General features: G+C 37.5%; 1 protein-coding gene across 1 annotated transcript in view; it reads right to left on the bottom strand.

Annotated features, from left to right (window-relative positions):
• The window catches only part of LOC127649172 (phospholipase D1-like), a 39,373-nt gene that overhangs the window by 8,790 nt on the left and 16,162 nt on the right, over positions 1-14,421 (bottom strand). Inside the window, 7 exon segments of the mRNA XM_052134145.1 lie at positions 610-659; positions 4,433-4,546; positions 5,972-6,060; positions 9,918-10,028; positions 10,479-10,592; positions 10,776-10,894; positions 11,036-11,164. Coding sequence (XP_051990105.1) covers positions 610-659; positions 4,433-4,546; positions 5,972-6,060; positions 9,918-10,028; positions 10,479-10,592; positions 10,776-10,894; positions 11,036-11,164 — 726 coding nt within the window.

Raw genomic sequence — 14,421 nt, 5'->3', positions numbered from 1 at the left:
ATTCATCATGTATATTGGCAATCCACTGGACAGGGAGGAAAATTATTGTAAAAAATTACCTAAATATTTATCAATTTCTCACCCACACCTATTATATTGGTTCTGAATATATTGATTAAACCACTGGAGTCATATGGATTACATTTATGTGGCCTTTATGGAGCTTCAAAATGTTGGTACCTATTTACTTACATAGTATGGACCTACAGAGCTGGGATATTCTTCTAAAAATCTTCATCTGTGTTCAGTAGAAGAAAGTCATACACATCTGGGATGGCATGAGGGTGATAACAAAATTTTAATTTTTGGTAGAAATATCCCTTTAATACTTTTTAGTCTAATCAGAAAATTGGAGCAATATTACAAAAAGTGCTACCTTGCAAGCATCATAATTATACCTGATGTGACATTCTCTGCAAACCTAATAATTTAAACCAAAGATGACAGTCAGACCAAGAGAGAACTTTAACTGCCACCACAGAGTCATTTCAAAATCACATCATCTTATCACTTCTTCCCTGATACAGCAGAGAGAGAGAGAGAGAGAGAGAGAGAGAGAGAGAGAGAGAGAGAGAGAGAGAGAACGGAGAAAGGAACAATAAGACTTACATTCTTTCTTCAATTGAGCGATTATGGAGTGCTCTCCTCTGTTCATGGTTCTAAAAAATCAAGACATGCAGGCCATGATTAGAATTCAAAGAGCAGCTCTCAAAAACATTATTTTTGGATGGTTTTTCCAATGTTATCTTACATTATGAAAGTGCAATGTGTTCACAAGCTAGGCTACACCACAGTCCTACAAATGACAATATTCTTTTGGTTACCATGGTATCTATAAAAAGCAAGTTTATAAACCAGTAAACCTGTCTTCCGCGTAAAACATGAAACTACTGCAAGAGAGCGGAGGTAAAGTAGATTTTTACTGGCAATTTAAAAATAAATCTTACAGCACATTTTTTCACATTTATTGCAACACTGAAGCAATGCTTACTTAGATTCATTTTCCAGATGAGTGAAACAAGCATTTAACACTTGGCTGTGCCTCTTATATGTGCAATGGAATGAATTTGCAAGACAGCATTGGAAAACAAAGGAGCCCTGTCTAATGTGGGTTATTACCCTCACATCAACGACATTTACATTTTTCTTCGATAAATTCCTCCTTTCATCTTGATGATATTCAAAGTGTGTGATTGGACAGCTGGATGTTGCATGATAAAAGCAGTTTTGTCACATAGATCAGGACTGCTTGGGCTTCCACTCTGATAAAGCAGAAATAAGCCGTGAAGATTTCGCCAGTCTCGTTAAATCATAATCAGAGGAGCGAGAGAACGTGCACAAGAGAGGAAGCGTTAACTGTTTCATAAATATGACAACATGGATGCCAAATGTGTTACAAATGCTAGTTCATGTTGTCTTTAACTTAAAAGGTACAGGAGTCTTTTAAAAAAAAAATACTTTCTCCTATTCCATCTTAAAGCTGATGTAACTGTCTTCTATCTCACATTTATATAACGAGACAACTATAAGGCATTCATATGTTAATTTTCTCTAAAACTGTAAACACTGTTTCCGTGGCATTATGAAAATTCCTGTGTTTGTGTTGAGCGACGTGCTTAGATCCATCCCAACCATGTTACTCGACCAATGGCATGAGTGAGGGGCAGGACTATCTCTTTGTTTAATCATCGGCATATGAGGAGCATATTCAGAAAATGCCGTTTTGAAAACATTGTTTATTTTTGCAACTGCATTTGGTGGCGCTAGTGTCGCAGATACGACATATTTTAGCTTTAAAGGTGCACTCAGAAACTTTTGTCTTTTGTCTTTGTGTCATCTTGGACTTACACTGACACCTAGTAGCTAGGATGCAACACAAATTAAAATCAATAGCTTTCAGTTTCAGAATTCAGGAATGTTGTATTCACAGTCAGCCATGATTACTTTCACTGAAAGTGAGTAGTATACGGCTGGTCATGTGATTCTAGCATGGCAGCCCCCATGTGCGGACCCTCTCCATGTAGAATAAAACAGCTTTTAGAAGGTTTCTGATATGACTGGAGTCTACATTTTATTAAGATTGGTCATTATTACCTACATATATTGCAAAATTACAATTCATGTCTTTAGGATTTAATCTTTTTTAATGAGGAAAAAATTACTGAGTGCACCTTTAATATGCAGAGCTAACTATAGGCCCGGGTACAATTCATTTTTCTATGTTCTGGATCGGAACGTGCCCCGCCTGAGGGCATTGCCTTTCAAAGTATACTTTTCTGACCACAAGCAATTGTGAATGCGTTCAATGCATGCCCACTACAACTGCTTTTTGATACTCTTTTAGTACAGTAAATGGCCGGTGCATGCGTCGACAAGAAATAGACGAGTACTGCATCTGCGGGTTGAGAAAATCTGGTCCGTGCGCGGACTGTGTTGATGACAACATTTTCATCACGCAAACTGTGCATGGAGCGATCAGCAAGGCGGACAACCGATATATACAGTGGCAAGAATAAGTATATGAACCCTTTGAAATTAGCTGGTTTTCTGCAATAATTGGCCATCTTCATCTATGGTACAAGTATAGACAAACACAATGTAATGTGCTTAACCTAACAAAACACAGACAATCATAATCTTTCATGTCTTTATTGAACACATCCCATTAAACATTCACAGTAGTGTGGGAAAAGTAAGAGAACACTTGGATTTAAATCACTGGTCGATCCATTTTTGGCAGCAATAACCTCAACCAAGCATATCCACTAGCTGCAGATTAGATCTGCACAACGTTCAGAAGGAATTTTGGACCATTCTTCCTTACAGAACTGCTTTAGCTCATCCATATTCCACAGAATCTTTACTGGGCTAAGGTCTGTGCTCTGACTGGGACACTCCAAAAGGTGGACTTTCCTTTTTTGAAGCCATTCAGTTGTAGATTTACTTCAATGTTTAGGGTCATTGTCCTGCTGCATCACCCAACTTCTACTGAGCTTCAGCTGGCACACAGCCACCCTGATATTATCCTGTAGGATATCTTGATAAACTTAGGAATTCATTACATTTTTTGATGATGGTAATCGGTCCAGGCCCAGAAGCAGCCCCAAATCATGATGCTCCCTTCACCATACTTCACTGTTGTGATGATGTTTTCATGTTGTGATGATGTTTTCATCAGTCCACAAAACATTTTCCCCATAGCGTTGTGGAGTGTCAAGGTGGATTTTAACAAACTTCAGGCAGAAAACAATGTTTCTGTTAGACAGCAGCAGCTTCCTTCGTGGTGTTGGCTAGGTTTGCCAACTCCTGACTCTTTTGTTGATGTCATTAGCCTAGGGGTTCACATATTTTTTTCAAACCTAAACTGTGAATGTTAGAATGCTGTATTCAATATGTACAAGAACAAAACAATAATGTGTGCGTAATTAGTTAAAAAAGATTGCGTTTGTTCATGTAACTTAGATGAAGATTAAACCAGATTTGAAGACAAATTTACACATGAATGCTGTTAATTCCAAAGGGTTCACATACTTTCTTGTCACTGTACTTTGGCCTTAAGGGGCAGTCACACTAGGCTTTGAGCACAATTTTTTTTTTTGTACAACGCAAAGGACCAGGATATGATGAAATGTGGGAGGACTTCTGGAGAAAGTAAATAATGCATCACAAAAACAAATAATATTACTTAAACATTTTTAAAATATATTGTCAACTCAATTTCCTGCAACAATAAATCTAGCAGCTTTGAAATATGTATCCTTTGAATGAGGTCAGAGTGTGAAGTTTCCGTCTCCTATTGGTCACGCAACCTCTTGTGGTAAGAATTCATGGTTCAGAGATCCCAAAGCTTATACTTTGGTATGCAGCTTTGTATGTAATTTCTTCACACGAGCTTGCGTTTCTGTTCTTCTGCATTCAGATACGTTTGAATGGGAGTGAATGAAGTGTGAAGTGTAGTGTGACTGCCCCTTAATGAGTAAATCATTTTTAAGGTTATTTCCCTCAGAAGTGTAAACCCAATGGCTTTGTAGAGGTATCAAAACATTCCCGTTTGTTCACGCATCTCGACCAGCCTAACAAAACACTGGCTAAACCAATGGCGTAAGTTTAGGATGGGACTATCTGTTTATCAACCAATGGAAGACAGTGGATTGTTCATAACACCTGACTGAAAAAAAAACCAGGTAATTATTTTAGCAATTCCATTTGGTGACTCTAGTGTGACAGAAGTAACACAATTCAACTTGAACCGCTTCTATACTTCCTTTCCTGCTAAATAAATGCGTTAAAAAAATCTGGGATCAGTGAGGGATCATTGTTGTTGCAGGGGCTTCAGGTAGTATGATATTTAATGTATTATCTGTGCTGCCCTCCCTGTAGAAATTATATTTCCCCAAGAATGACACATTCACAGTAACAGTCTCATTCCTACCTGTAGTTGAAATGCATGACAGCCTGGAGTGCGCTTCCTCCTCCAGTGGAGATGTCTCCCTCAAAGCCAGGCAGCAGAGGAGTCACCACATACACACGGAACTTCCTATTCTCTCTGTGACATGACACATCACACATCAGTCCCAATGCATACATGTAAATACACAACCTACAGTACATGACAAAAAGCATGTGGACACTCCATTCTAATCAACAGGTTTGCATTGGCCCTTTAATAAATCTTAATGCAATAACATACTGTACAATGACATACTTGAATATTGTGTTTCCAACTTTGTGGCAACAGTTTGGGAAGGGCCCTTGTCTGTTCCAGCATGATAATCCCCCTGTGCACAAAGCAAGGTCCATAAAGAAATGGTTTACTGATTCTGGTGTGGAAAAACATGACTGGCTTCCACAAATCAAAAATATGAACACCTTTGGGATGAAATGGAAGGCCAACTGTGAGCCAGACCCAACATCACCCAACATCAGTGTCTGAGCTCACTGATTCTCTTGAGTCTGAACAGTAGCAAATCCCCACAATCATGATCCAATATCTAATGGAAAGTCTATCCAGAAGAGTAAAAGCTGTTATAACAGCAAAGTGAGGACCAACTCCCTATTAAAGCCTATGATTTTGAAAGTCTATTCTCAACAAGCACATGTGGGTGTGGAGTTTGGATGTCCACATACTTTTGGCCATATTGTGTTCTTACCCAAATTCCCATGGGGTTAATGGCACCATCCTTTCCAACCCATTTCTTTTAAGCAACATTTCCGTACACTCAATTTGTGCGCTGCCTCCATAATTATAAAGTCATTACAATTGACTCCTCTCCCAAAGAGCTTTCTAAACACATTATGATTAAAAAAATTTTTTTATAGTATAAACAACAATGATGTACTTAAGTACTGAGGCCAATTCACGAGTGGCATGCCTAGGTGCAGAGCGGCTCATGTCAGGCTCACAGCAATGCAGCGACAGGTGCAAGCTTCTCATTAACCACCAATGTGCGTTTCAGACAGTCCTGTCTCTGCAGCTGTGCCAGTGTGCATGACATGCTGCACAGAGAGGAATTTGTTTCCCCTGTAAATCAGATACTTCATATCTTCCACGACTTCATTAGCATGGGAGAAGTTTATTGAAGGGAGCGACACAAGTGTGCTCCCTTCAGTAAACTTTCCTGGTTTTCTTTCCTGTGCTGACATATTTCTTATTGAAACAGTTAGTTTAGGCAGGATTTATCAAAGGGCTCATGCCTATTTTGTTTTTTAAATAGCCAATTGGCTTTAGTTTTGTCACAGTCATGAACCATGATTTGCTACTTGCTATTCTAATACTAGAGGGATATTTAAATCTAGAGTACGTTTGATTGGACAAACATCTGTGTAGTGCAAGTTAAGATGAGTCATCAGTATTTTTGGTTCATGTTTCGTGTTTATTTACAGTATATGCTTTTGCATTCCTACTGAGCTCCACTGGTCTGGACCAGTGAAGAATGACAAAGTGGTAATGTATAAGGATTCTCGCACTTACTTGTGAGCCCTGATGATTCTCTCAATAATGGCTTCGCCAATCTTGTTGTAGACATGTTTGTTATCGGCACAGCTAATGAAAAACTGGTTCTGAAAGTAAACAAAAACAATGAAATGCAGTAAAAATCACTATAGTTCATCAGCCAAATAAGATCAGGTCAATCATTTAATTTAGGCATTTCTATTTTTTTTAGGAGACAAAAAGGGAACAGCATCAGGTAACACAAGTCAGACTCAAACTTGCATTTCATTTGCATTTCCCACGCTAACACAATATCTAAATGGGTCAGAGCATGTGTACTAACTGCTAGGCCAAGGCTGTAAAGTGTGACAGTTTTACTCACTTTGAAGTCTTCATAGGCATCAGTTACGGGTGGGACATGTCCATACCACTTTTGCCTTTGCCAATTTTTGACCACACCACTTTTGGAAATAGCTTTCGTCAGGTAAGTGTCTGATGCATAATAAATATTTCCAGTTCTCAAGCAGTAGTTTCCATTTCGTTTGTATGTGTTAATAATAAGTGCCGATCTAGCCCTGGAGTATGATATGTTTAATGTTATAATGAGTGGTCGTTGCGGCTGTTATCTCTTGCATCCAGACACCCACTCTACTCACTCCACACCTCGTGCTCCTTTCCAGTTAAAACGCAAAACAAAATGCAAACAGACGTGTTCCTGCTCATGACATACATCCACTGACTATTGCATATACAGTGCATTCAGAAAATATTCTGACCCCTTAATTGTTTTCACCATTTTTTATGTTGCAGCCTTATGCTAAAATGCTTTCAATTATTTATTTTTCACATACATATACACATATACATATATATATATATATATATACACTCCGTACTCCATAATGACAAAGCAAAAACCAGATTTTTGATAACTTTGCAAATGTATTAAAAAGAAAAACTTAAATATCACACTAACATAAGTATTCAGACCCTTAACTCGGTACTTAGTAAAAGCACCTTTCGCAGCGATTACAGCCTCAAGTCTTTTTGGGTATGATGCAACAAGCTTTGCACTCCTGGATTTGGGGATTTTCTGCCATTTTTGTCTGCAGATCCTCTCAAGCTCTATCACGTTGGATGTGGACCATTGATGGACAGACATTTTCAGGTCTTTCCAGAGATGTTCGATTGGGGCTCTTGCTCGGCCACTTAAGAACATTCACATGGTTGTCCTTAAGCCACTCTTGTCTTGGCTGTGTACTTGGGGTCAATGTCCTATTGGAAGGTGAACCTTTGGCTCAGTCTGAGGTCCTGAGTGCTCTGGAGCAGGTTTTCATTAAGGATATCTCTGGATTTTGCTGTGTTCAGCTTTCCTTCAACACTGACCAGTCCCCCAGTCTCTGCTGCTGAAACAAAAAAGATGCTACCACCACAGCATGATGCTACCACCACCATATTTTACCGTTGGGATGTTATTGTGCAGATGATGAGCAGTGCCTGGTTTCCTCTAGACATGACAATTGGAATTGAGGCCAAATAGTTCAATCTTTGTTTCATCAGACCAGAGAATCTTGTTTCTCACAGTCTGGGAGTGCTTTGCTTGTGCTTTTTTAATGTGTCTTTCACTGAGGAGAGGCTTCTGTCTGGACACTCTGCCATAAAGCCCAGACCGGTGAAGTGTTGCAGTGATGGTTGTCCTTCTGCATGTTTCTACCATCTCCACATACTGTATGATCTGGAGCTCAATCAGAACGATCATCGGGTTCATGGTCACCTCTCTTACCAAGGCCCTTCTCTCCCAACTGCTCAGTTTGGCTGGGTGGCCAGCTCTAGGAATAGTCCTGGTTGTTATAAACTTTTTCCATTTAGGAATTATGGAGGCCACTGTGCTGTTGGGAACTTCAATGCATCCAAAATTGTTTTGTAGCCTTCCCCAGATCTGTGACTCGACACGATCCTGTCTCTGAGATCAGCAGGCAGTTCCTTTGGCCTCGTGCCTTGGTTTTTGCTCTATTATGCATTTTCATTGTCCACAGGTAGACTCCAATCAAAGTAAAGAAACATCTCAAAGATTATCCAGCAAAATGGGATGCATCTGAGCTAAATTTCAAGTGTCATAGCAAAGGGTCTGAATTGTCACGTCAACGTGATTTTTCAATTTGTTCTTTTTAATCAATTTGCAGTTATCAAAATTTGTTTTTGCTTTGTCATTATGGGGTATGGAGTGTAGATTGATGTGAAAAAAAAAATTAAGGGGTCTAAATACTTTCTGAATGCACTGTATTTTATATAAAATGTTTCATAGTAGCTTAATAAAAATGTATTTTTTTCCATTTAAGCAGTTAATTTTTTTGTGAACAAACAAGGTGGGGCTTTCACTTTACGCTTTTATTTTTACATGGAATGCGTTGTGTGTCGTTCACAATGTTCCGCATCTGGTGAAATGCTGTCATCTCCTTTTCTGTTATTCTGTACCACCATTGTGGATTTGTATAATGACGTGTAGCAATTACTAATGTTTGGAATTGCTAATGGTTACATTTTCACACAGGCTAACATGGTACATACAGATGCAATATTAATTTATTAAATTAAAAAGTTATATGAGAGTGGATTAGAATCCAGATCTTTTTGTACTAGTAACTTTACCTTGAGATCAATCAGTCAATCTGGTTAAAGCTTACTGATCTATATTTGTATCCACTGACTAACAAAATCCCAGTACTGACAGTGTTAGACATACGGATCAAGTTATCAAATTAACTTTGTTAAATATTTATTGGAGCGCTTGTTTTGGTCATCAACAAATAACATTATTTATCAAAACAGCAAAATAGCCCATGTGCGATGCCAAATTTTAACCTATTTGCACGCTGCAATAATAACAAAGAACGCATTTAGCAGGTTGCTGTGAACACATTGTCAAGGTTACAGTAACATTTTCCATCATGCACATTGGTCATACATTCCAGCCTGCATGCAAAATAGAACTACAGAAACTGATGTGAGCAATGAAAACTTAATATGTTATTCAGGTTGTCGATAAACATCATAAGGTGTATACATATACATATACATATACGGTGGTGGTGGGGTCAAATGCATAGTCAAAGAAATTATGAGGGTGTTGCAGCACCTTGATTTATCTTGTGATACATTTTTATAGTAAAAGATATATAGTTATATCAAATAAGTCAATAAAATATGGCATTGCATCAAAAATGTAATAGTAGTAGTAGTAAAGAATTTAAATAGTAATAAAGAATTGAAATAATAATAAAAACATTTTTTTTGACTATGCTCCAGTGTGCGAAAAACAATAAAATAATTTGTGCTGATAAATTTTGTAGTTCACTATCACCAGTTCTAACACCCAAAGAAGTGTACAGCCCTATGCTAGGCCATTGCTCCAACAAAGGCACATGTGACTTGTAACATAGAGTGAAAATACTGTTGAAATTCCACTTGCTTGTGTTTTATATTTGTGATGAATGCCACACAGCCAGCATTAATCATAAATATGAAACACAAGCAAGTGAAATGTTAGCAGTGTTAATGTACATAATATAGTGGTTCTCAAATAGTTTGGCTTCTGGACCCAGATTTTACATTTGACATCAAGCGGTTATCCAATATTGTACAAAAATAGTATATTGAACAACAGTAACAAAAATGTCCTTAAATTCAAATACTGAAATAACTCAATAAACACTGGGCTAAATGTTGTATTAATCATACAGAAATACAAATTTACAGTTTCAACAACAAAATATATGGAGAGTGTTTTCACTTAATAATTGAAATGCCTATTTATTTTGCCATCCTAATAATACGCAATTATACGACTAGTTGCAGGTTACTATTTGCATTTAGCATTCTTTAATGAACAGACCCACTGGTTGCACCTAAGCCAAAATGGAGGTCCAAACATTTGAAACATGTGACTGTACACTAACAAGCAGCAGGAAAAAGGCTGACTGTGTACCTCAATGTAGATGAAGTGTTTGCTCTTGGCGATGACTTGAATGTAAGCATTATGAATGGACTCCTCATGGTGCTTGATTCCTGCCGACCAGTCTGCAGCTGACCGCAATACCTGAAAGACCTTTATATTTATTCATTTGGTTGATGATTTTATCCAAAGCAACTTACAGTGCATTCAATATAGGGGAGACTGGTGGTCATACTTTTCTCTTTCAATTTCTGTATAGACAACATACCTAAATAATAATAAATAAAAAAACATTTGCATGGTTATTACCCATGAGACGGTTCATTGAACACATGTTGAGTAATAGCGGGTTGTTACTCTATATGGGGTAAGTTGTCACAGTGGAACTTACCTATTGAAACCTACATTGAAAGCCACAGTTACCTTTGTGAAATTGGACTTTAGACACTTAACCTTATTGTTATTAAGATTGTGACAACTTCCCATGTGATAATTAGCCTCCAAGCATTGTCCTTTCCTAGTACCATGCTCTACCAGTTGAGCTACAGATGTTACAGTGCATTACTTCCTTTTATGTGTGTGTTTCCATCTAACCTGAACTTTGGTCTGGATACAGTCTGGCACTTTGTACTTCAGATCATTGCCCGTACTGTGAGATTTGGGCAGTAGAAACGGGTAGAAGAGCGATCTGTATTTTGGCTTCATTATCTGTGAGAGAAAAGAAAGAATAATCTGTTTATTGTGACAGAACTGAATAATGCTTTAACAAATTTCAGTGCTTAAACTTCTTGAAGTGAACATAAAGGGAATTCAGAAGCCTGTCAAGCGTAAAAAGAAAAGTTCTGAATATTTGAGTTAGGGGCCAAGGCAGAGGGCTGGTCAATATCTCACCTTGGTGAAGTTCCAACGCTGTATAAAGTGCCTGGCCACATCTCTGGCTGCTTTCCCATGGACCACTGAGGAGATGTCATGCCAGGGCATTCTGGGGGTTGTGTACCTGTCAATAAAATCTACAGTCGAGCACAGTGTTAAAAAGCAAGTTTGTAAACATGAAACGCATGAAAACCCTTGTTTTATAAGAGTAACCTTTGAGTTAATGATCAATGTAATGAAGGAAGCAAAAGCTGCTGGGTAAAAAACGTGTGGCTAACCATCAAAAGGCTTGTCCAGTTGAATCCAGTCTTTGAAGACGAAGTTGCAGTAGTCTTTGCCGTGCCAGAAGCGTGTGTTCCCCATCAACTCTCCAACTCCTGTCTGCAGACTGTGCACTGAGCCACTCTCTGTAGACAAATGTCACATAATACTGCTATACAAAACAAACTGATCCTTTGGAATTCAACAAAATTTTCTTTTTAATTTCCAATGTCTCCAAGTCAAAATATTTAAAGGAACAGTTCACCCAAAAATGAAAATCTAATTTCTGGCCACCATTCACTTGCATTGGAAGGACCTACAGAGCTGAGATATTAGTCTAAGAAAAAAGAAAGAAAGTCATACACATCTGGAATGGCATGAGGGTGAGTAAATGATGAGAGAATTAACATTTTTGGGTGAACTATACCTTTAAAATACTTTTTTCATGGTGTGCGCAACCATGGAAATGCAGGCAAACACATACACACAATCAGGGTTGGGAGTAACGGAATACATGTAACAGGATTACGTATACATATAAGTTTGGAGCAGAAGAAATAGAAGTAAACCTTGTGTAAATTGTCATCTTGACACTAAGCTAAAATGTTATTTCTAGCCATTTTACACGCACACGTTACCAGACACGATCACATTTGTTTACCAAGAATATTCACGTTGGATCATAATTTCTTTTTGTCTAATAAGACCTTTGATATTAGGGCAGAAATCATATTCCTGATAATCATTTTTGTATTCTTTTCCTGTAAAAAGAACAAAAAAATCCTTAATCTTGTTTTTGAAGCAACAAAATTTAGAAGCAATAAGATATTTAGGTTTTTCAGAGAATGTATTTTTAACATGCATTTTGTCTTACTGTACTGGTAGAATTTTTATAGTCAAAACTAAAGTGAAAAAATCTACCAGTGCTGAACAAGTAATCCAAAGTATTTAGAATACGTTACTAAATACGTGACAGGGCGGAGGGTGGGCCGGGCTGTGATTCTGCACACCCGGCCCCTAATCAGGCTGATCAAGCCAGAGAGGGATAAGGCCGACCGGAGACCGCAGTTTGGGAGAGAGAGAGTTATGGGCAGCTTTCCGACACCTGTGTTTGTTTGTCTTTTTGGTTCAGTTTATCATTGAATTATCATTTATATTGTCAAGCCAGTTCTCGCTTCCTCCTTTCCATTGAACTGTGTTTCACTGACCTTGAGTAATCTAACAGAAGACATAACAAACGACATTTTAAAGCATGTATTCTGTAGTGGAGTACATTTCAAAAGTAACCCTCCCAACCCTGCACAAAATATGTTAGAGAATGAAAGCTATGAATGAACAATAAGCATACATGCTGAAACATGTACACGCCACAAATGAAACCGCTTAGCAGTGGCTGCCAGTTGACATCGTACCTGACATCAAGCCAAGCAACCATCAGACAATGAGTCATTACTGACACATTTGGAATGTCGATTTACTTGACAACATGTAATAAAAGAGTGATTGAGAGCAAGTGTATGCATAGAAATATTTTATAGTTCTCCAAAACAGTATAATACCAAATCCTAAAACTGAATAATTAGAGGGGTCACATCATACATCGTTTACTGAATTCCACAAAAATAAAAAACAGCCATAATTTATTTTTCATGATAATTTTTTATCCTCTCTAAACCATTTAATTGAACAGGCCATTTTATGAGCTGTGGGGCTTGATGTCAGGTTAATATAGTTTGTGCTAATACAGACCACAAAACAATATGCGCAGAAATGTGCCATTTAAACTGTTAAAGGGTAAGTTCACCCAAATCTCATCATTTATTCACCCTCATAATATCGAAGATGTTTATGAATTTTTTTCTTCTGCAGAACACAAATGATGAGTTTTAGATCTTTACCTCCACGCTCTTGCAGTAGTTTCATGTATTACGTGGGAAGACTTGCTTTTTATAGATTCTATGGTAACCAAAAGAATATTGTCATGTGTAGGACTGTGGTGTAGCCTAGCTTGTGAACACATTGCACTGTCAAAATGTAAGATAAAATTGAAAAACCAACCAAAGGTAACCATGAACAGAGGAGAGCACTCCATAATCGCTCAACTGAAGAAAGAATGTAAGTCTTATTGTTCCTTTCTCAGTTCTCTCTCTCTCTCTCTCTCTCTCTCTCTCTCTCTCTCTCTCTCTATCAGGGAAGAAGTGATAAGATGATGTGATTTTGAAATGACTCTGTGGTGGCAGTTAAAGTTCTCTCTTGGTCTGACTGTCATCTTTGGTTTAAATTATTAGGTTTGCAGATAATGTCATATACATTATAATTACAGTGCTTGCAAGTTAGCACTGTATTCATTTTGCTCCAATATTCTGATTAGACTGAAAGGAATTAAAGGGATGTGTATTTAACCCCAAAATTAAAATTCTTTCATTGTTTACTCACACTCATGCCATCCCAGATGTGAATGGCTTTCTTTCTTCTGCTGAACACAAACTTACACTGGCAGCCAAAAGTTTGGACTAATGTACAGATTTTGTTCTTATGGAAAGAAATTGGTACCACTAAATACCACTAAAGTGGCATTCAACTGATCACAATGTATAGTCAGGACATTATTAACATGAAAAATGACTATTGCAATGTGATTTTATTTTTTAAACTTAAACTACTTCAAAGATTTCTCATAAAAAATCCTCCAAGTGCATCAGTGATAGCTTTGTAGATACTTGGCATTCTAGCTTTCAGTTTGTCCAGATACTCTGGTGACATTTCCCCCCACACTTCCTGTAGCCATAGATGTGGTGGTCTTGTCGGGCACTTCTCACATACCTTACAGTCTAGCTGATCCCACAAAAGCTAAATGGGGTTAAGATCAATAACACTCTTTTCCAATTATCTGTTGTTCAATGTCTGTGTTTCATTGCCAACTCTAACCTTTCCTTTTTGTTTTTCTGTTTCAAAAGTGGCTTTTTCTTTGCAATTCTTCCCATAAGACCTTCTCTTTACTGTCATACATGCAGGGTTGGGAGAGTTACTTTTGAAATGTATTCCACTACAGATTACAGAATACATGCTGTAAACTTTAATTTGTAATGTATTCCGTTAGATTACTCAAGGTCAGTAATGTATTATACATTATTTGGATTAATTCTTCAGCACTGGTAGATTTTTTCACTTGTTTTGACTATAAAAACTCTGCCAGTACAGTACAAAAATACATGTTAAAAATACATTCTCTGAAAAACATAAATATCTTAAGCGGTGTTGTTTCTAAAACAAGATATATCTAATTGATCTTGTTTTAAGGATTTTTAGATTTTTTTTTTTTACAGAAAACAATACAAAAATTATTATGTAGAATACGATTTTTGCCCTAATATCAAAGGTCTTACTAGAAAAAAGAAATTAT

Source organism: Xyrauchen texanus, chromosome 9, assembly GCF_025860055.1.
Source record: "Xyrauchen texanus isolate HMW12.3.18 chromosome 9, RBS_HiC_50CHRs, whole genome shotgun sequence".
Classification (NCBI taxonomy): domain Eukaryota; kingdom Metazoa; phylum Chordata; class Actinopteri; order Cypriniformes; family Catostomidae; genus Xyrauchen; species Xyrauchen texanus.
This window is presented reverse-complemented; position numbering and strand designations above follow the sequence as displayed.